The 21925-nt window shown below is 35.6% G+C and overlaps 1 protein-coding gene across 11 annotated transcripts in view; it reads right to left on the bottom strand.

The window, feature by feature from the left end:
* Positions 1 to 21925, bottom strand: part of OSBPL8 (oxysterol binding protein like 8) — a 153148-nt gene that overhangs the window by 13744 nt on the left and 117479 nt on the right. For all 11 annotated transcript variants that reach the window (XM_046012050.1, XM_046012051.1, XM_046012053.1 and 8 more), the window contains 10 exons: positions 20588 to 20672; positions 17568 to 17739; positions 13535 to 13772; positions 12746 to 12930; positions 9843 to 9924; positions 9424 to 9522; positions 7500 to 7596; positions 5269 to 5367; positions 2528 to 2625; positions 549 to 638 (listed from right to left, as the gene is read on the bottom strand). In XM_046012050.1, the coding sequence (XP_045868006.1) occupies positions 549 to 638; positions 2528 to 2625; positions 5269 to 5367; positions 7500 to 7596; positions 9424 to 9522; positions 9843 to 9924; positions 12746 to 12930; positions 13535 to 13772; positions 17568 to 17739; positions 20588 to 20672 (1245 nt within the window). The remainder of the gene's footprint in view (positions 1 to 548; positions 639 to 2527; positions 2626 to 5268; positions 5368 to 7499; positions 7597 to 9423; positions 9523 to 9842; positions 9925 to 12745; positions 12931 to 13534; positions 13773 to 17567; positions 17740 to 20587; positions 20673 to 21925) is intronic.

Raw genomic sequence — 21925 nt, 5'->3', positions numbered from 1 at the left:
AGAGAAAGAAAGAAAAACCATTGCTCTCAAATACCACTGTATCCTTTCCATGTTCCTCAAAAGGAAATATAACTCTAACTGGAAATGCCTTTCTTCGAGGTGAGAGGCAGTATACTGCTCTGAGTAGAAGCACAGCCCTGGAGCCAGAGAGCATGGGCTGGAATATTGCTCCATCATTTTGAGCAAATTAAACTCTCTGTGCCTCAGTGTCCTCCTCTGTAAAACAGAGACAGTTAACAGAACCCACCTCATACAATTATTTAGTATAAAATGAATTAATAAGAGTAACATTTTTAGACAGCGCAGTACATTTTAAGTGGTAAGTGTTAGCTATTTTTATTGAATTAAAGTTTTGGAAAGATAAAGTATTACATGAAACTAAATACTGCTGATAACAGTTCAATGCCAAAATACTTGTTAAGCTGAAGCTTATGTTGAATAGTGATGATGCTTTTAGCAATGGAATGAGTGAACTTATAAAATGTTATTTTTATTTTTTTTCACAGAATACAATTCTTTTTCTAAAGCTAAAATACAAAAATACTCACCCAATGGCCTTCCAAAGTAGCTAGGACTTCTTTTCCCAATTTAAGTTTCCCTGATATTTGATTAACACAGTCACTACTACCTAGAAATGGCTTTTAAAAGAGAAAAATGTTAAGAAATATTTTTGCTTTTAACTTATATTTACATATAATGTAGACAAAAAGGAATGAAAGATGTAATTGTATAGTTACAGTGCTACTGAAGGCAAAAAGGGAGAAATTTTAGTCAGAAATGCTCCGTGAAAAGAAATTGGAATTTGTGGGGGAAAAAGGTAAAAACAGAGTGTGTGAAGTCCAAATAAACGTAGTGAGAAAGATCACAATTGATGACTCATGCTCCCTGTGCTCTCTTCCAACTCAACTCTAGTCCATCAATGTTGTAGTCTATTTAAATAATAATCCGTCAGTGGACTTGAGGGAATTAATTCATCTATTAGAATAGCCCTTCCTTCAAAACAACAATAAAATAATAATTAACCAAAAAATCCTCCAAAAATCAAATTAGAAGAAACACACTTTGAGTTACTATACTGCCTTACTGATGTCTCTCATCAGTAACAAAATTTTGATGTTCCAATCTAGCCCATAAAGGTGTCAGAAATTACTTAAGACATCTTTAGTCATTATTTTCAGATATCATTATCAGCATACGAGCAAAAAAATCTGCTAAGATTAAAAAAAAAAAAAGGGCACTGTACCAAATAATACTGAAGAGACACTTTTTATCAGAACAAAGCTGCTGATTAGTCACTGGATCAGCTGGATATCAACATAGAAGAAATTTAGTAACAAATATTAAACAGTTCATAGAAATATTCTTATCTGAACATATGTATTGTCCTAAACCAATAACTGCCACAATGAAAAGGTCTTAAATTTCCCTTCCACTTAGAGGCAGACAAAATTTTCAAAATACAGCCATCTTCCCATTGAGAGGTGGGGTCTACATCCTTTCCCCTTCAATTTGGGTGGGCTTAGAACTTTTCAATTGGGGGCGCCTGGGTGGCTCAGTGGTTTAAGCCGCTGCCTTCGACTCAGGTCATGATCTCAGGGTCCTGGGATCGAGTCCCGCATCGGGCTCTCTGCTCGGCAGGGAGCCTGCTTCCCTCTCACTCTCTCTGCCTGCCTCTCTGCCTACTTGTAATTTCTCTCTGTCAAATAAATAAATAAAATCTTAAAAAAAAAAAAAAAAGAACTTCAATTAACAGAAAATGGTGGAAGTGATGTAATTTGATTTTCCTGCAACCAGGTCATGGATGGCAATGCAGCTTCCACCTTGCTCACAAGAACATCTGCACTTGGAACCATGAACTCCCAAGTAAGAAGTCTGACTACCTTGAAGCCACTGTGCTGTGAAGAAGCCAAGCCACATGGAAGGGCCATACATACAGGTGTTCAGATCAGCAGTCCTAGTCTTTAAATTGTCTCTAACCCATGCACCAGACATGTAAGTGATGAGCCTTCCGATAATCCCAGCCCCAAATGTTGAGTCACTTACAACCTGCAAGTCTTCCTGAGGCCCCAAACATTATGTGGCAGAGATAAGCCATACCCAATATGCTCTGTCCAAGTTCCCGACTGATAGAACCCCTACAGATCAGAGCAAGGTTGTTTTTAAGGCTGTGAGTTTGAGTAAATTGTTAGGCAGAAATAGTAACCAATACAACTCTTAGTATATACAACTTTAGCTCAAGTTGATACCTACTTTGTGGTATCTGTAAAGAAATGCTTTAATTTACTGAGAAATTTCTATCCATTCACTTCATATATCTCATCTCTCATAAAATACCAACAGTTTTATTAATTAAAATCAATAAACAAAAAATGAAGGCCTTCTGTTGATTTGCATCTGCCAAAGCTGCCCTCTGATGAATTCTGGGTTCTTAAATTTATTTTTTAATAAGGAGCTAAACTGTGCTCTTTGTTCAATATTTATAGCACAGATCCTCTTTAATTAGGTGATACCTTCTATCTGTACTAACCTTTAGTTTGAATTCAAGTATTGCACTGTATCCAGTTTTTTGACATGTAATATTGACTATGCCACCAAGCTCCAGTGTCATTGTGCCATAAAGAATCCCTAAAGAAAACAAAATAAAACAATTTTGACAAAAGGTTCAAGAGAGATGCTGGCTAATAACAAGCAAAACTTTACAATCTACTCTCCTTCTAGGAGAAACCCGTAATTCAAGGATATTTTGTCCCACCCAATAACAATCTGTCACATACACAGAGTTGTTTCTGTAGTACTTAAATAGGTAACAGAGGATACAATTATTTGCAGATTCCAGTTCCATTTGTAGATCCAATTATTTGCAAATTCAAATTCTCACTAAAACATGTTAGCAATTCCAAAATAAATACTCACAGCACTTTTGTAGTCCTTCATGGATATGCACAGAGTGGTGAAAAATTTGAGTTATCCTATGTGCAAATTGCCAGCTGAGGTTGAACAAGGTTAACAGTGCCTTCTAGTTTCATCCCTCACTTGGTCAACAAGTGCCTTTTTTGTGGTATTTTTAAGAGCCACATTTTTCACAGTTAGGTGATTTTTGTTGGTAATTTTACAGTTTAAAATGACCTCCAAATATAGTGCTAAAATGCTGTCTAGCATTCCTAAGCATAGAAGGTTATAATGTACCTTACGGAGAAAATGTGTGTTAAAGCTTGGTTCAGGCATGAGTTAGAGTGCTGTTTGGCTGTTAGTTTGATGTTACTGAATCAATAATATACAATAAGGCGTCTTTAAATAGAAACAAGGTTAGATATTGATTGGTTGATGAAAAGGTGATTCATAGTAACTTAATTTTGTGTTTGCCCTAGGGGCAATGGTTTAGTATTCATTAAACTGTGTTTGTGGTGACTTTACGGAACATAAGTACTGCTAATCACAAGAATTAACTGTAGAAGTAAGACAAACATGTAAAAAAAGAAATCCCTCAAGACAGGTTCTGTGGCTAAAAGTTGAGAAAATTCATTTAACTTTGTTAAAGTTTAAGAGTGTGTGTGTGCATGACTTGTTCTTGGACTAAACTGTTAAGGGAGCTTTTAATATGCAAATGCATAATGTTAATTTCCAAGAGGGAAGAGACTGTACGATGTGTCTCATACTTATTTGGTTATGGAACTCACTTTGTAAAACAATTTGTGAGATTAACAATTTGAGGAAAACATTATAGAAAATACACGTGTGTAAAAAACAATCATTATTTCCTATGCTCATTCACGAGGGGTTATATTCTAAATGATAAAAGATTTTAAAATATACTTATCAATTTTGTTCATAATTTCAGATATTTCACTTCATGCCTATTTCAAGAACCACACAGGAAGCTCTAAGAATTATCTAGCCTGGGGGCATCTGGGTGGCTCAGTGGGTTAAGCCTCTGCCTTCAGCTCAGGTCATGGTCTCAGGCTCCTGGGATTGAGCCCCGCGTCCGGCTCTCTGCTCAGCAGAGAGCCTGCTTCCCTTCCTCTCTCTCTGCCTGCCTCTCTGCCTATTTGTGATCTCTCTGTCAAAAAAATAAACAAAATATTAAAAAAAAAATAATTATCTAGCCTGAGGCCACAAGGTGGCCGCTCTTATACTTCAAACAAGGTAAGTCCATGTTACAGTGGATGGGAGTAAACAAGCCTGGAATTGAGTCTCAGCATTCTCACTGGTTTGGCCTTAGATAAGATACTTAACCCTCTCAGTTTCTACATCTGTGAAATGAGGCCCCATTAAATAATCCATGTTTTCATGAATCAGTTCCTAAAAGAGGATAATCATTACTCAAAAAAGTTATTTTTCAAAAATGGTTTGCAGGGAAGCCTGGGTGGCTTAGTCAGCTAAGCCTCTACCTTTGGCTTAGGTCATGATCCCAGAGTCCTGGGTTCAAAGCCCGCATCAGGCTCTTCTCCCCCCGCCCCTGCCTGCCATTCTCCCAGTTTGTGCTCATGCTCTCTCTGACAAATAAATAAAATCCTAAAAAAAAAAAAAAAAGGTTGCAAAGGATTATATAGATAATGACCAAACTGAGTGTTGAAGCTGATGCCATACAGCTTAATAGTGCAGGTCACAGAGATCTTGACTCTGCAACATCCTAGCTGTTTGATCTCAGGCAATTAACCTCTGGTATGCCTCAATTTCCACATTCATAAAAGAGACAATATTACCTACTTTACAGGGCTGCTGAAATGATTAAATGAGTTTGTAAATGTAAGGTGTACAGAATGGCCGGGTCCCTGGTCTATCGTAAATGATAGTATCTTTATCTGTGTCTTGAATAATGGGGAAAAGTATAATACATTAGCTTTTAAGAAATTGCCAAGTGAAGATAAGAAAAATTTTTATAGGAGTTAGCATACTGAAAAGAAGCAAATTAACATTTTAAAAAGAGGTGGAGGTGTAAGAAAACGAAAATCATTTTTAATAAGATTTTGAAATAATGGGCAGTTTCATCAAATTTTAAAACCTGTACATTAGGTAAATGGAATTCTATTCCATTATTATAACTCAGTCTTTTCCAACCGAAGTATTTGTCATAGAAGTCTGTTGTAGGTGAATTCACCAAAGAAATATTCAGTAGATGACAACAATAATCTTAAATATCTATAAACCAAGGACATTTTCAAACAAAAGGCTGACTCCCTCAATCACAAAACACAACAAATTACAGCCATACACATTTACTTAAAAAAGGTTTATAAAATATCTAACTCAAGTATGGAAAACACTTACCTTTACAATGAGCATATGGCATTGTCATGACATAATCTTCACCTCTATTCAAGAAAGTTAATCGTGCTTCTCCTTCTAATATTGCAGATAATGAGTTTCCTAGAATAAATATCATGTATTAAATTTCAGAAAACTAATGCAACGAATTAAAAATAAACAAAATATATTCAGGACACCTAACATACATCTACAGTGGACTGTCTTAAAAATGTCTCAATCTCAGTGTGCCCAAATGTGTGTTTGTTATCTTATATCCAAAACATATGTGATCCACAATCCTAGTCTTACAAAATGAGTACTTTTAAAAGGTACAGTTATATGCTTATTATGTTATGTTACTTTATATGAGGCTCTTAAAAATCTTAAATACATAGACAAAACACTGTTTTATGGCGTGGCTTAATAACATATCTGTGTTTGAATAAAAACATTTTTACCTGCATCTTACATAGTTAAGTCCCAAGCTTTCAGTACTTAAAACTGACATAATACTACTACAGATAACTTGAAAAAAGAAAACATAAGCATACCCATCAAAATGCAATTGTTGATAAAATTCCATGGTATTATCTTCTAGTTTTTCTCCCATGTTTATTTTTCTTCCCCCCATCATCAGTTTTATTGAGGCAAAATTTACATATAATATGTGACCTACTCTGATATTTCATTAGTCTTGGCAATTGTATATAGTCATGCAACCATCATCACACAATTATGATACAGAACTTTGCCACCACCCCAAAAAGCTCCCCCTTGCTTCTCAGCAGTCAATCCTTTCTTCCAGCCCCAGGAAACCACTAACCAGGGTTTGGTTTTTGTCACTGTAATTTTACCTATTCTAGAATTTATACAGATGGCATCACAGAATATGCAGTTTATTGTGTTTGACTTCCTTTACAGAGCAAAATGTTTTTCACATTCATCCACGTTGTTGTATCAACATTTCATGCCACTGTAACAATTTTCAAAATCTAATATATGAACATAGTGTAACTATTTACTTAAATCTTCTTTAATTTTCCTCAGCAATGCTTCATAGTTTTTCAGTATTTACAAGTTTTACACATTTTTTATTTCTAAATATTTTATTTTTCCACATACTATTGTAATTGAAGATATTTTAAAAATTTCATTCTGTAAGTGTTCATTTTTAGTATATAGAAATACAATTGGCTTTTGTATTTTGACCTTGTATCCACCAAACTTACTAAATTCATTTATCAGTTCTAGTAGTTTTTTATGTATTCCTGAGAATTTTCTCTATAGATCAGGTATGAATATGGTTAACTCCCTCCTTTCTAAACTGTATGCTTTTTCTTTAACTTGCCTGCTGTGTTGGCTATGACTTCTAATACAATTTTGTACAGAAGTAGTGAGAGTGAACATTTTTGTCTTGTACCTGATCTTAAGTAAAAATTACTTAGTTTTTACCTTAAGAGTATGAAATTGGCTATATATTTTTCCCAGATATCTTTAATCTAGTCCTAGTTTATTAAGGGCTTTTATCATAAATGAGTGTTGAACATTGTCAAATGCTTTTTCTGCATTTTTAAAAATGATACGGTTTTCCTTTATTCAATTAATATGAACTACACTGATTTTCAATGTTATACCAACATTGTATCTCCAAGAGAAACTCCCCTTGATAAACTGATCATGATACGTATCTTTTTAACATAATCCTTTTATGTGTGTGTGTACCTCCCTTTATATATACTGATTTGTTACTAATTTGGTAAAGATTTTTACATATACATTCATGAGAAACGATGATCTATAGTTTCTTTGTACTGTATAGTCTTGGGATTAGGATATAATGTAGGTCTCATAAAATGAGTTGAGAAATGTTTCTTCCTTTTTTCTGTAAAATGTTCAGTGGTTTTGTCTTTTGGAGTTTTTTTGGTATTATTTTTCTTTAAATATTTAGAAGAACTTAAGACATCTGAAATTGGAGTCTATGTTTTGTTTATTTATTTATTTCAAGATTTTTATTTATTTACTGGACAGAGAGACACAGTGAGAGAGGGAATACAAGCACGGGGAACGGGAGAGGGAAAAGCAGGCTTCCCACCAAGCAGGGAGCCCGATGCGGGGCTTGATCCCAGGACTCTGGCATCATGACCTGAGCCGAAGGCAGATGCCCAATAACTACATCACACAGGTGCCCCTGTTTTGTTTTTTTAAATACTACCTTCCAGAAAAGGGTGCAAACAGAGACAAGGAGAACTCACCATAGAACTTAGACTTAGCCAGGATACTACCACTAAGGCAAAATCCATCCTTTCGGTTACTAACATAAAAGGCAGATATTGGTGGATGATGGGACACCTATTGAACACAGGAAAAAATGTAAAATATAATAACATAAGCATATTATTGTGTTATTATCAAAAGTTCAAGTCTTAAAAGTATACTCTAATAAGAAGAAGCAATGTTTGTTAAGTGGTAAAATTAAACATTGGTGACTACAGTAACCAGCCTCCAAGATATATCTCAAGGAAACCACTTCGTGGTATTCACACCATTAGGTGGGCTCCTTTTACACTGTACCAAAGTTACTTTGTGTAGAAGTGACATATGTCACTTCTGAAATTAAGTTATAATACACGATCCATTTTGGTCTCTCGCTCTCTCAGATCATTAGCTCTGAGAAGCTAGCTTCCATGTTGTGAACAATCCCATGGAGAAATCTATATGGAAAGGAACTGAGTGTTCTTGTTAAAAGACATGTGATGAGCTTAGAAGTGAAATCTTTCAACTCAGGTAAATCTTCAGATAATTACAAAGCTGGCTGACACCTTCACTGCACTCTCATGAGACCCTGAGCCAGAACCATCCAGCTAAGCAGCTCTCAGATTCCTAAACTTCATTGTAGAAGCTAATAAGTGATTGTTGTTTTAAGCCATTAAGTTTTGGCAGTCACTGATTATATAAGCAATGGATAACTAATATAGTGGCTATTCTTCATATGGATTACAATATAGGCAACAGGAAACAAAAGCTTTGACAAATATGTTACCTTAGTAATCTAAGATAAACACACACACACAAACCTCTTATGTTTTCTGAAATGAGTCAAAGCTAAAATCAAACTCTTCTCAAGCTTCTCAGTTTAGTGAGGAATTATAGTAAACTAAAATGCAAGGTGATATAACAATTTTTAAAAAATTAATACACAGATAAAATGTCTCCACTTGAGAGCTATATCAAAATCTCTAGGGAAGAGGAAGATTCTTCATATGACATATAATCCTCATCCTTCTTACACTCTAGGTGAGAATAAATACAGTAAGGAGTCATTTGTTATTGAGAAAAAAAATGTTTTATTACTCAGGACCGGGGCAAAGGAGGATGAGGGGAAAAGACTGAGAATCATGAATATAAATGTATGTAAGTCTAAATTAAAGATTAAAACTAAGAAATATTTCTGACTGCCTACTATGCGTACAACAAAAAGAGGTTTATAGGAGGGTATTCCTTCAAGGAGCTAACAATTCAATTAGGAAGTAAACAGTGTAAAAAGTTAAACAGTGTGTTAAAAATAACAGCTTAATGGATAATCACAAAAAATAATACAGAAGGTTGAGAAGCTAGAAGTCACTGGGAGATGCAGTCACTCGGATCATGAAAGAGGAGCGGGTCAGGGTTGGTTTAGATGGAGAAAAGCTGAGAAGAAACACTGGAATGGGAGAATTATAAAATAACGAGACAAAAAAGTACAATATCAGGTTGTCTAATTATGAATGCAGAGGTCTGATTACTATAGAGGATTCAGAAAAGCATCTAAACTAATTTGAGATTAATTTAGAAAGATATGGAAGACTTTGAATGCCAGAGAAATGGGTGTAAGTCTGATTTAGGAATTAGGAAACCACTGGACAATTCTGGTCATAAAGGAAGCAAAATCTGGCTGTGGGTAGGGGGAGGCACAGAAAAACAAGATTTATTTTTGGTCACAGGATTCCATGACCGTAATAGCAATACTTACAAATATGATATTTAGTAGTATTCAGTACTAAAAGTTTAAATCCTTAACTAAATGTTCACTAGTAAGAATTATTAAGCAACAGTGAATTTACTGAGTTAATATTCTTTATCAAAATATTCCAATAACTTCCAAACCAGTTTTGTTTCTGTAACATGCACTTCTAATACCTGTTCAGCAATATAAAAAGTTTTGCTGTTCGTTCTAGGATGGATCCACAAACAACGGAAAGTCTCACCAAGTATAGGATTGTAAGGTTTCTTCAGTCCCTGGTAAAAAAAAAAAAGAAAAAGAAAAAAAAATACAAGTTTCAAAATACAAATCTGAAAGATTCAAAATAGTTTAAACTAGTCCAAATGGATTTAGTGGTGTCATCCGGGGATTTATCTGTATAAAATTTCACAGTAGAGACATGAAAAAAATGAAATAAAATGAAATCACTTCAACCCCCAATATAGGTCTAAATTAAGCAGTTTGCAATTTTGCTGACTCAAAGAGGCCTTGTAATGCTTATCAATAAATAGACAAAAGATAACATAACAAATAAAGAGCTCACATAAGGTTAAAGAAAATAAAATATAAACATTACCTTTGGCTTTTTATAGAATCCTGACAAATACCATTTCACTACTTTCTTCAAACGGAAATAAGGATTTTCTTCGAGAGCAGCCCTAAAAAACCAAAATGGTATACACTAAAATTCCACAAAATATATCACAAATTCTCCCTTCTACTTGTCAAGTAAACAACCGAGTATGAGATATGACTGGAAAACCTAAGTCATATTTAAAACAGATAGTAAAAACAACCATGTACCTCAGTCTGTAAGAATAACTTTTCATAGTCTGGTTGCTTTTCTCCCCATTTTTCCTATTGTCTGATATACCACCCAGGTCTTTGCTCAAGCAGTTTTTGGGAACTCTACAAACCAAGGTTTTTCAAGTGGGTTCTTAGAGCCCTAGATGTTGCTAGGAGTTCTGTGAGAAATTATCATTAAAAAAAAAATAACCACATTTGAGATTCAAGAATTGCATGATTCCTAGCATTTACAACGATGGGGTCAAACAGTCTCATTAACAGTTTTATTAGAGTTCAGCTCCCTACTTGATTTAGTCTGTTCTCAGTAACTGATGTTAATTAGAAGAGATCAATAACAGGTGAGTGCCATCCTACATGAAGGGAGGACGACAGGCTGATATTAATCTCTCCCATGAAAAATGCTCCATTAAGAAAAGGATTGTATGTTTTTTTAGTTCCTAGTACAAAATACAGAAGTTTCATATCACAAATATGAAAGTTTTAAGATAACTGAGTCAATCAAAAAGGATTTAACCTATTCTTAGTGATTTTCCAGTGAATAATATCTACCAGTGCAGCAGATAATCAAAGAACAATTTTCATTTTAAAGAAGAAATTTTTAGAAGCCATTACTCAGCTACCCCCTTGCCCTTTTGCTGTTGCTATAAACACTGCAGAAGATTGACCATGTATGCCACAAGTGAATTCTACTGAGTTTTCATACATATAATTATAATTATAACTTAACTATTTATTAGCAAATAGAATTATGTAGCCAGAACACTTTTTAAGTGAAAGAAAAGGGAGCAAACCACACACATTTCTTTGGACCTTGCTTTTTCTACACACACATAATCCTAATGATCCCTCCAAATCAAGTAATAGACTTCTTATGTATAAAAGTATCATACATTATTTAACTACCTCAACTATGGCTGAATACCTGAGTTATCAAATCTTTGACTATTACAAGCCTTGCTGCAACAATCTTGCATATATGTCATTTTGAATATGCAGAGGTATATCTGTAGGAGTTACTACCAGAAGCAGAATTACTGGATCAAAGGACTGAATGAAATTATAATTCTGATAAATATTGCCAGATTCCCTTCAAAAGCACTGTGCTAGTTTTTATCAGGCAGCAGCAGAGTACAAGTGCCCGTTGCCCCACAAAGCCTTGGCAATGGTGTGTGCAGCCAGAACAATTGGGGAAAACGGGCTTCTTGCAAGATCTTACTGTGATTTATAGGAACCTGCCTCATATTCTGAGAAAAATGAATTTCTAGACAGATAAAAGAACTATAATAAGATGTAAAGCGCAACTGGGGTATAAAAGCTTTTGGATTTTGGTCACTGTGATGGATAAAAAATAATAGCTCATAATTTGAACCTGCAGTTTTCTTATTTTGAGTGAGATGTTTAAGGACAGTTTCTATTCATTTTCAAACTCTGGTCATTTCCTCCACTCCTTTTTCTATTAGGTTACTGATTATTTCATTAAATTTCTAAGAGTCCTTTTTATTTTAGGGAGATTAACACTTTGTGTTAATTAAGGGTGTGCCTTAATTTGCAAAAATCTCCCAGTTTCTCAATTATCTTTTGATTTAGCTTATGATTTTTTTTTTGCAATGTTCATTATTGCAACTGATAGACTAAAATTGTAATTACCAAACTGAATACAGATATTGATGCAGAATCTAAAAATCAGGTCATAATACCAGAACTCAATATCCTAGAAAACACAGTGTCTTGAATAGCTGGAATGGGGGCAGCATGCAAAACTTGGAAAGGTATGCATAAAGTTGATGTCTTTCCCTGGTTCTCCAGGAAACTGCTAGAAAAGGGGCAGCTCTTCCTCCACCTCCTTTATGCCTGCCTTCCTCAGAATTATACCCAGTATCAGCTAGCAGGAAAAAAAGCAAAGATGGAAGTCGGGATTTATATCATGAGCCAGCAACTGGCCTGGTTGTGGTAAGCTGCACATGCTTCATGAGCATGTAGAGAAGATACGTGTGAACAAAAGCACAAGCCCTTGGATGGGACCTGAACAAGAGCTTAGCTGACGGAGGCAGGGGTGAAGGCAAGCAGAACACAAGGAATCCCAATCACCTCTTCCTATGTTAGGTCCGTGAACAGGTCAGGGAGCCTGAGAAAGCAGTGCCGTTTAAAAAAAAAAAAGAAAGGCCCCCTCGGTGGCTCAGTGGGTTAAAGCCTCCGCCTTCGGCTCAGGTCATGATGTCAGGGTCCTGGGATCAAGTCCCATGTTCAGGCTCTCTGCTCAGCAGGGAGCCTGCCTCCCCCGGCCCCCCCACCCCGCTTCTCTGCCTGCCTCTCTGCCTACTTGTCATCTCTCTCTGTGTGTCAAATAAATAAAATCTTCTAGAAAATTTTAAAAAGCAAGGAAGCAAGCAGTGCTGTTGGTAAAGGGGTTGACTCCTTGTCTTCCTCAAGCATGTGGTCTTCCGACACAACTTCATAAATGGAAACATTATAGCAAAGTATTAAATACTCTTATTTAGGCCAACTGTAGAAATGATGAAGAGAGTGAAGAGTGCTATCTCATAAGAGATGGATTTGGGCAAGGCATAATCCCTGTACTTACAGACCTCTGAAAAATCTCTTAAAACCATGAATTGTCTTCCCTTCCAAAAAATCTACAAAAAAAAAAAATCTAAAAAAGAAGAATCTACTTACTCAGACAGGAAATCTGCATGATAGTAGTAATCTGAAAGTTTATCCAGGAAAGAACGAGGTTCCAAAATAAATGTAGGCAGAACCACCCTGGACAGGTCCATGCCAGGACGGACTTGTTTCAGCAGGGTCCAGATAAGGCTTTTGTTTTCTTCAGACACAGTTTCTGTTTGAGAAGCCTCACCTGCCTTTAGCAATTAACAAAAAACACTGAAATATCATATTTATTTCAGGCATTTTAGATATGTAGATAAGACATCTGATGTTGAAATCGGAATATGCTATAGAACTACTTCAAGCATTCTTAACATGAGAGGAAGTAACTCATAAAGTAGTAAGTCTATAGCTATAAAACTTAGGTAAAGAGAGTAGTTGTTAATAGACATCACAGAGAAGGATATATACAAAGAATTCATTACATGCTATTATTTTATACTATACTTACTTCTATGTACTAGCAATAACAAGAAAGTTGTAAGCTCATGTATCTTTGTAATTTACATTGTACTTGGCAATAACATCAAGCAGTACTATCCTATTTCAAAAACAAACTGAAGGAAATGTAAACTTTATATTTAATAGAATATATCGGTACTTGTGTGAGTATACATATGTATTTAATTGTTTATAAATTCTGATACATTTCATATGTGTGTGATTTCAAAAATAAAATAGGTATCATACAAATATTTTCTTTCAAAAAATAAGCACTAGATTAAAGAAATGTCTTCAGTTTCACTTGGAAGTTCCTAAGAATTAGAAAAACAAAATCTCTGAAAATCAGATTTTTACCTCTCCGAGTTCTTCATGGCTCTGTTCAGTGTAGGTAGTCTCCTTTAAAGGCTCAATGGGCTCAGGTTCGATATAAGAGTCATCTTGCCTTTCTGATGTATCTGTGTCACTTTCTTCACTTTTCCCCATCACCTCATTATCAGACTCATCATGCTCTTGATCATTTTCTTTATCGGATTTATCAGAGTACATATCTTGGTCCTTAAAATGTTGCCGTTCAATTTCACTATCATTTAACCTTGAGGGAAGGATTAGGAGGAAGAATAAAGGAGATTAAGAAAATATAATTTAGGGCGCCTGGGTGGCTCAGTGGGTTAAGCCGCTGCCTTCGGCTCGGGTCATGATCTCGGGGTCCTGGGATCAAGTCCCACATAGGGCTCTCTGCTCAGAAGGGAGCCTGCTTCCCTCTCTCTCTCTCTCTGCCTGCCTCTCTATCTACTTGTGATCTGTCTCTGTCAAATAAATGTTAAAAAAAAAAAAAAAAATATATAATTTATAAATCAGATGATATGAAACATTTATTAAGACTTTAAGTGTCAGGCACTGTTCTGTGGTTTACACGGCTTTACTCAGTTAATCTTAAAAAATAAGCCCATAAGTATTATTATTATTCTTCTTACCTTACAGATTAGTAAATAAGGACACAGAAAAATTAAATAAAACCCTGGGAAATATTAAAAGAGGACACTCTGAGTTCTCTGTTTCTTTAACACTTAGGGCTAAAAGCTTCTAAAAGCAAAATTTTAGACTTTCCCTTGTTATATTTTTTTCTTTGTTTTATAAACATCCTCACTTGAATCAACTTCACTATCATTTCTGATATAAAGAAAAACTTCAAGTCAAGGTCATCAGATTCTCAAGTGAGCTCAAATAATTATGACCTTCCCCCTATAAAGGTCTCTCCAAAGTCACTCAAAGTAAGTGAAAATATAAAAGTAATCCCCTCTTTTTAATACTTGACTCAGAGGCTTAATCTTTTTTTTTTTTTTTAAGACTTTATTTATTTATTTGACAGACAGAGATCTCAAGTAGGCAGAGAGGCAGGCAGAGAGAGAGGAGGAAGCAGGCTCCCTGCTGAGCGGAGAGCCCCATGCCGGGCTCAGATCCCAGGACCCTGGGATCATGACCTGAGCCGAAGGCAGAGGTTTTAACCCACTGAGCCACCCAGGCGCCCCTGAGGCTTAATCTTGAAAAAAAGTTCAGGAAGAATTGCTAATGGAAATTTTGGTTTATAGAAATAAACCTATAGCCTAAAATTGATTAAGTTGCTATACCCCAATCCTATTCTTACTTACAGTGATTAGGATTAATAATTTGTTCAGAAAAGAATTTTTTAAAAACTCCTCACTTCCAGAATAAAAAAAATGTTTTAACAAAAGATTCTTCTAAAAAAAATTTATTTATTTATTTATTTATTTATTAGAGAGAGAGAGTGGGGGCAGGGGCAGAAGGAGAGAAAGAGAGAATCTCAAGCAGATTCTGTTCTAAGCACAGAGCCAGATGTAGGGCTGGATCTCACAAGAGTTGCATGCTTAATAGAACAAGCCACCCAGGCTCCCCTAACCAAAGAATTTCTAATAGAAATTCATTTTTATAGTACTAATTTTCTTTTGTCCCCTTTTTAATCATGTATTTAAAAAATGTAGTCTCAAATTCTGTCCTTATTTTCTTACCACCTACTCTCTTTCTTTTCATGGTCTGGTTTTCACTCCCCTGAATCCACTGAATCTGTTCCCTTAAAGGTCACTAACAATGGCTTAGTTGACAAATCCAATGGCCTTGTCTTATCTTCATCTTCTGTGACTTCTCTGTGATTTTTGATGATTATTTTCCTTGAAGTGGTCTTAGTGCTTGGGTTGCATGTAACTATGGTTTGACACTTTGAGCTCTCTGATCCCTCTTAGTTCGTTTCATCCTTAAGATATTTTATTCTTCCTTGGTCTTCTCTGTCCTCTCTCTCCTTTTGCAAGCTTGCCAATTTTAAGCCTTCACCATCATTTCTGTTTGATTTTCAAACCCATGCATGCATAAATAAGCTTCAGGCCCATGTTTTAAAATGCTTGGCTGACATCATCTATATATCTTGGGACCAATGCATCCTCAACATGTCCAATATTTAACACATTATCATCTCCCAACATGGTCTTTTTAAAAATTTTACCATCATCTTACCAGTCATTCAGGCTTAAAACTTGTAATCTTTTTTTTTTTTTAAAGATTTTATTTACTTATTGGTCAGAGAGAGAGAGAGCGAGCACAGGCAGGCAGAGTGGCAGGCAGAGGCAGAGACAGAGGGAGAAGCAGGCTTCCCACTGAGCAGAGAGCCTGATGTGGGTGGGACTCGATCCCAGGACGCTGGGATCATGACCTGAGCCGGAGGCATCCGCTTAACCAAATGAGCCACCCAGGCATCCCCAAACTTGTAATCTTTAACTTTACCCACTCCCTGTCCCTTATATCCAAGCAGACTATACATCTCAGGGAGGCCTCCATTCCCCTCTTCTCTGCATCACCAGCTCTTATTTCATGTTCTGCCATACAGCCAGATGAACAAATAGCTATGTTGATTCTACCTTTGTAAAAATCTGTTTCCTGATTCCCTAGCTGAATGTTAGCTTCCTATCCTCTAAATTCTCCTGATCTTGTAACACCCTAAAGCATCCCTCCCCTTTGGTTATTTATATTATTCTTATTATTTATAGTTGCCTGGCAATTTTTAGGTTTCAAACAAATCAAAACAAACAAACAAACAAACTCTCTTCAGGATCATACAGCTAGTAAACTGTTGTACTGGATTCAAATTTAGGTCATATCTGATCTCCCTATTTATAATGCAATGAATAATACAGAAAAGTATGTATAATGTCTTATACAGAAAAGAGGCTCAAAATATTTAAATGAATAAATATGTGAAGCAGATGATGTTTTAAGATTCCAAAATAATAGCACTTAAAATTACCTGGGATTCAAAAAAAAAAAAAACAAAACAAAACAAAAAACAATGGACTATTTATAGCTGAAGAGCTTTGAGAGAAAAATCTTGGGAAGAAACCCCAACATTCATTCATTCAATTCCAACTTTGAGGAAAGTAAACTCAATGCTGATGAGAATAAGTAGTTTCAGAACAGAAGTTGAGTACTGGGACAAGGGAGGAGAAAGGAAATCTAATTTTCTTCCTACAAAGCAATAAGCTGTGTGAACCTCAAACTAAGTATTTTTTTTTTTTTTAAAGATTTTATTTATTTATTTGACAGAGAGAAATCACAACTAGGCAGAGAGGCAGGCAGAGAGAGAGGAGGAAACAGGCTCTCCGCAGAGCAGAGAGCCCGATGCGGGGCTCGATCCCAGGACCCTGAGATCATGACCTGAGCCGAAGGCAGCGGCTCAACCCACTGAGCCACCCAGGTGCCCCTCAAACTAAGTATTGTTAGGTTCCACAGGGAAATATTTTTTTTAGTATTAACTACAATGACTATCTCAGAGGATAAAACCCCAAACAGGATACAGTTCTAACTTGAAAACACTTAAAATAGGAGAATTCCACAAATACTAGGTAGAATAAGTGCCATTATCAAAAAAATTAAAAAGTATTACAGAACAGCTATAGAAGAACAGATTATACCTTATTGTCATGAAGCAATAAAGGCTTTGCATTTGATGTAATATTTGAGATTGATCTTGAAGAAAAGAATTATTACAGGAAAAAAAAAAGCAAGGAGGATTAGGAAACATTCTTTTTTTTTTTTTTTTTTTTTTGGATTAGGAAACATTCTTAATGGAGGGAACACCATGTACAAAGACAAGGTATATATTTGGGAAAGAACAATTAATTCACATCAGCTGAAATCAAGGAAATAACTTTCTATATCCTTATAACAGCAACTAAAAAGATCTCAAACCAGCCCTGAAGCCATATAATGGGAAGAAAACAGACAAGTTCAATTTCAGATACACTAAAAAAATTCTAGGCCCACCAACTAACCTAGTGAACAACATAGTCCCTCATAAAAATTAGTGACAGAAGCTACTCACTGGAAGTTGTCACCACTGTGGAGATTGTTAGCACGTAATAAGCCATACAAAGTCACATGTGTGCTCTCTGATGAAATGCTCAGGTCATGTTCCTTTCCTTCCCTGATCATTGTACGTTTAAGGAGACTAGAACATTTCAAAGCCAATTCCAAAGCATCCATCCAGCACCTTCCTAGAAGAACACAGATTCGTATGCAGTGTAGATCAAGAAACTATAAAAACAAGTAGCCATCTTAATTTAACACCGTTAACCTTTAAGCATACCATTATTTCTTTGAGAAACATGAACTAGCAGAGTTAATTTGAATATAAAATCTTGAAAGGATTATTTTAATGCAATTTTTCATTTTAACAGGTGGTTTTTTTTTTAAATTAACATATAATGTATTATTTGTTTCAGGGGTACAGGTCTGTGAATCATCAGTCTTAGACAATTCACAGTACTCACCATAACACATACCCTCCCCAATGTTAACAAATGCTTTTTACAGACAAAGCATCTAGTAACCACTGGTAAATGAACAGCATATAGGATGCATTAGAAAGTATACCTAATCTAAAATAAATGTACTTTATTTTTAAAATCTCAGAACAATAACAGGTAGTATAATTTGCAACTACCAAAGAAGGCACATAAAATATACTGAAGACATTACGTTTCTAATAAACAAACTTATCAAAACGATGTTTTGTTGTTGATAAAAGGTCTATCCCCAGGTTTACCATCCATTCTACTTACAGGTATGAAAATTTCTGAGTCATGGAAATGACTATACAGTATTGTCATGAACTGCCATATTAGTAGAAACACTAATAACTTAATTTTTAAAATTAAAATTTATTTTTAAAGATTTTATTTATTTATTTGATAGAGAGAGAGAGATCAAGTAGGCAGAGAGGCAGGCAGAGAAAGGAAGGGAAGCAGGCTCCCCGCCGAGCAGAGAGCCCGATGCGGGGCTCGATCCCAGAACCCTGGGATCATGATCTGAGTCAAAGGCAGAGGCTTTAACTCACTGAGCCACCCAGGCACCCCTAAAATTAAAATTCAGAACTGTATTAGCAAAACAAAAAACCTGTTGGTTGCTCTTAAAAATGTATATGTATATATCCTTTCTGATGGAGGCATAATAGCTTCCATCAGAAAGGATGAATACCCAACTTTTGTATCAACATGGACAGGACTGGAAGAGATTATGCTGAGTGAAATAAGTCAAGGAGAGAGTCAATTATCATATGGTTTCACTTATTTGTGGAGCATAACAAATAACACGGAGGACACGGAGAGATGGAGAGGAGAAGGGAGTTGAGGGAAATTGGAAGGGGAGATGACCCATGAGAGACTATGGACTCGGAAAAACAACCTGAGGGTTTTGAAGGGACAGGGGGTGGGAGGTTGGGGGAGCCAGGTGGTAGGTATCATGGAGGGCACGTATTGCATGGAGCACTAGGTGTGGTGCAAAAACAATGAATTCTGTTACGCTGAAAAGAAATAAAAAAAAAAAGAAATGAAAAAAAAAAGTATATATATTTCAACATGTGCTGGAAATATCAGTCACATAAAACACTTTCGTAATGTAAGCTTGTGCCTATGGTATTTTAATTTTAAAAACCATCATCAGGTAAAGTAAACTTTGAAAACTTAAAAGATTTTCTAGACTAAGCTAAATTATGAAACATTAAAGTGAGGAAGAAATCCATGACCAGTTATTAAGGTTTAAAGTTAGCTTTGCTATAACGTAAGTTTTATTCTCTCCATATTGTTTTAAGAATTAAGTCACTAGGCACAGAACAAAGTTTGTACTTGAATCTCTTACATAAAAAAACTCAAAACAGGGGCGCCTGGGTGGCTCAGTGGATTAAGCCACTGCCTTCGGCTCAGGTCATGATCTCAAGGTCTTGGGATCGAGCCCCGCATCGGGCTCTCTGCTCCGCGGGGAGCCTGCTTCCTCCTCTCTCTCTGCCTCTCTCTCTGCCTGCGTCTCTGCCTACTTGTGATCTCTCTCTGTCAAATAAATAAATAAAATCTTAAAAAAAAAACAAAAAAAAACTCAAAACAGTGTATATGTGTTATAATGTTAATTGAAAAATTTTTATTTGTTTATTTGACACAGAGAGAATACAAGCAAGGGGAGTGGCAGGCTGGGGGAGAGGGAGAAACAGACTCTCCGCTGAGTGGGGAGCGCAATGTAGGACTTGATCCCAGGACCCTGAGATCATGACCTAAGCCGAAGGTAGACGCTTAACCGACTGAGCCACACAGGTACCCCTAAATGTTAATATTTTTGTTAAAAAAAGAGATTCATTTGGGGCACCTGGGTGGCTCAGTGGGTTAAAGCCTCTGCCTTCCGCTCAGGTCATGGTCCCAGGGGAGCTGGGATCGAGCCCCACATCGGGCTCCCTGCTCAGCGGGGAGCCTGCTTCCTCCTCTCTCTTTCTGCCTACTTGTAATCTGTCTGTCAAACAAATAAATAAAATTTTAAAAAAAAAGATTCATTTATTTGAGAGAAAGAGTACATGCATGAGAACAGGGAAGAGGGGCAGAGGGGAAACAGACTCCCTGCTGAGCGCGGAGCTTGACATGCGGCTTGATCTTCCAGTCAAGCTAGAACTAACAGTTGGACGCTCAACCAACTGAGCTACCCAGGCACCCCATAAATGTTAATTTTTATAATACAATACAAATAGTATGTTAAATGTACCTCTAAAATTATAAAACTTAATGAGTTACCACGAAGAATACTAACAAAGTCAAAAGGTGTTAATACATCAATGGAGGATGAAGAAGATAACTTCAGGTTGTCCATTTGTCACTTGATTTTACAATGCTTCCTTCCTATCAGATTTCCCTGTTTGTCTACAAGGTTAATGATATTTTAGTATTATAAGCAATTTATGACTACAATACCTCTGCTGCAAATACCATACTAAAGAGATTATCCCCAAAGGAAAATACACAGTGGCAATAAAATAAACCCTTAAAAATCAGGACCCAAATCAAATCCATCAAAATCTGTATTTACCATCTGACTCTGAAGTAGCTCGGATGATCAGATAACTGCTAGGTAAGGGCTGAGTTATAGATCCAACTGCTTCACCTTTTGGACCCTTAAAACAAAATAAAATAAACAGTATACAGTAGGTATTATGAAATCTCAACTTGATATTATCCATTACTATCTATAACAATCTGAGATAGGTATGGGTTATAACCTAAAAGCAAACAAGCTTTAATCCCATGCTTAAGAAAGCAGATGGTAAGTATTAAGAAAAGTTTTTCTCTTTCAACAAATATTCCTCCTTACCAGAAAATTGATCAACTTATAGCTAACTTATTCATGTAGTAAAGAGAAACCTGCAATTTATTATACTAGACCAAACTTTAAAAGAGAAATTTCCATCCCACAGATACTACTAAGATAAATAATATTAAATTTCTAGAGACCTAAAAAAAAAAGCTGGAAATATAATTTACAAGAAAAAATGAATTTTGACTAGATCTAGGAAAAAAATCTCCATTTCACAACCATTGATAAAATTGTTATAAAATACCAATGAAAAAAGCTAATTTTATTTTTCCAGAAAGAAATGGATTTTATTATTGCTGTTTTTTGGCCAGGGTTATTTGTTTTAGGAGTATACAGCACCAAGAACTCTATAGTAATTAGTATCACCAAGGCTAACCTCAGGTGAACTCAGTTCTTCCCTGGAAAGAAAATCTGAGGATAGAACTAATAGTATAATTTTGACAAAGCATAATTTTAAGTTGTAAGATCAAAGAATAAAATGAATTGGAGAAGCATAAACATAAATAAGATAAAGATTCAAAATGAAAAAACAAAAAAAGAAAAAGTCAATATAATTTTAACAAGTCCTGTAATACCACTTGGGTATTTTCAAATAGCTTTATATTTTATAGGCCAGTTCCCAGAACCAGCAGAGAGTAGGATCCAGTCACACTGCTTGGGTTTTGAGCTTGGTTCCATGCTAGAAAAATTACGTAAGTAACTTCTTTAGGCCTCAATCTCTTTATATGGGTAACAGAGAAAATTACAATCTGCTAAGGTATGAGAATTTTTAAGAGTCCACAAAAGTGCTCAAGAGTTCCTTATACAAAGTAAGAACTGATAAATACTACTTTTACCTTATCATAGAATACTGACTTTAAAGCTGTTTAAACAACGTCCTAAGCATATTTTGCTTGTGGAAATGTTCTGATGATCATCTAATGGACAAATTTCCTTCCCTCCCAACAATATTGAGAATTCAATAAATTTGACATTAAAAATCTTTTTTAATAATTCAAACATTCATTATAATTCTTACAATCCCTAAGAGTACTAGTGAAGAATAAATACTGC

The sequence above is a fragment of the Meles meles genome, chromosome 7 (genome assembly GCF_922984935.1).
Source record: "Meles meles chromosome 7, mMelMel3.1 paternal haplotype, whole genome shotgun sequence".
Classification (NCBI taxonomy): Eukaryota; Metazoa; Chordata; class Mammalia; order Carnivora; family Mustelidae; genus Meles; species Meles meles.
The sequence above is the reverse complement of the archived record's forward strand: the minus strand, read 5'-3'. Positions and strand labels throughout refer to the sequence as shown.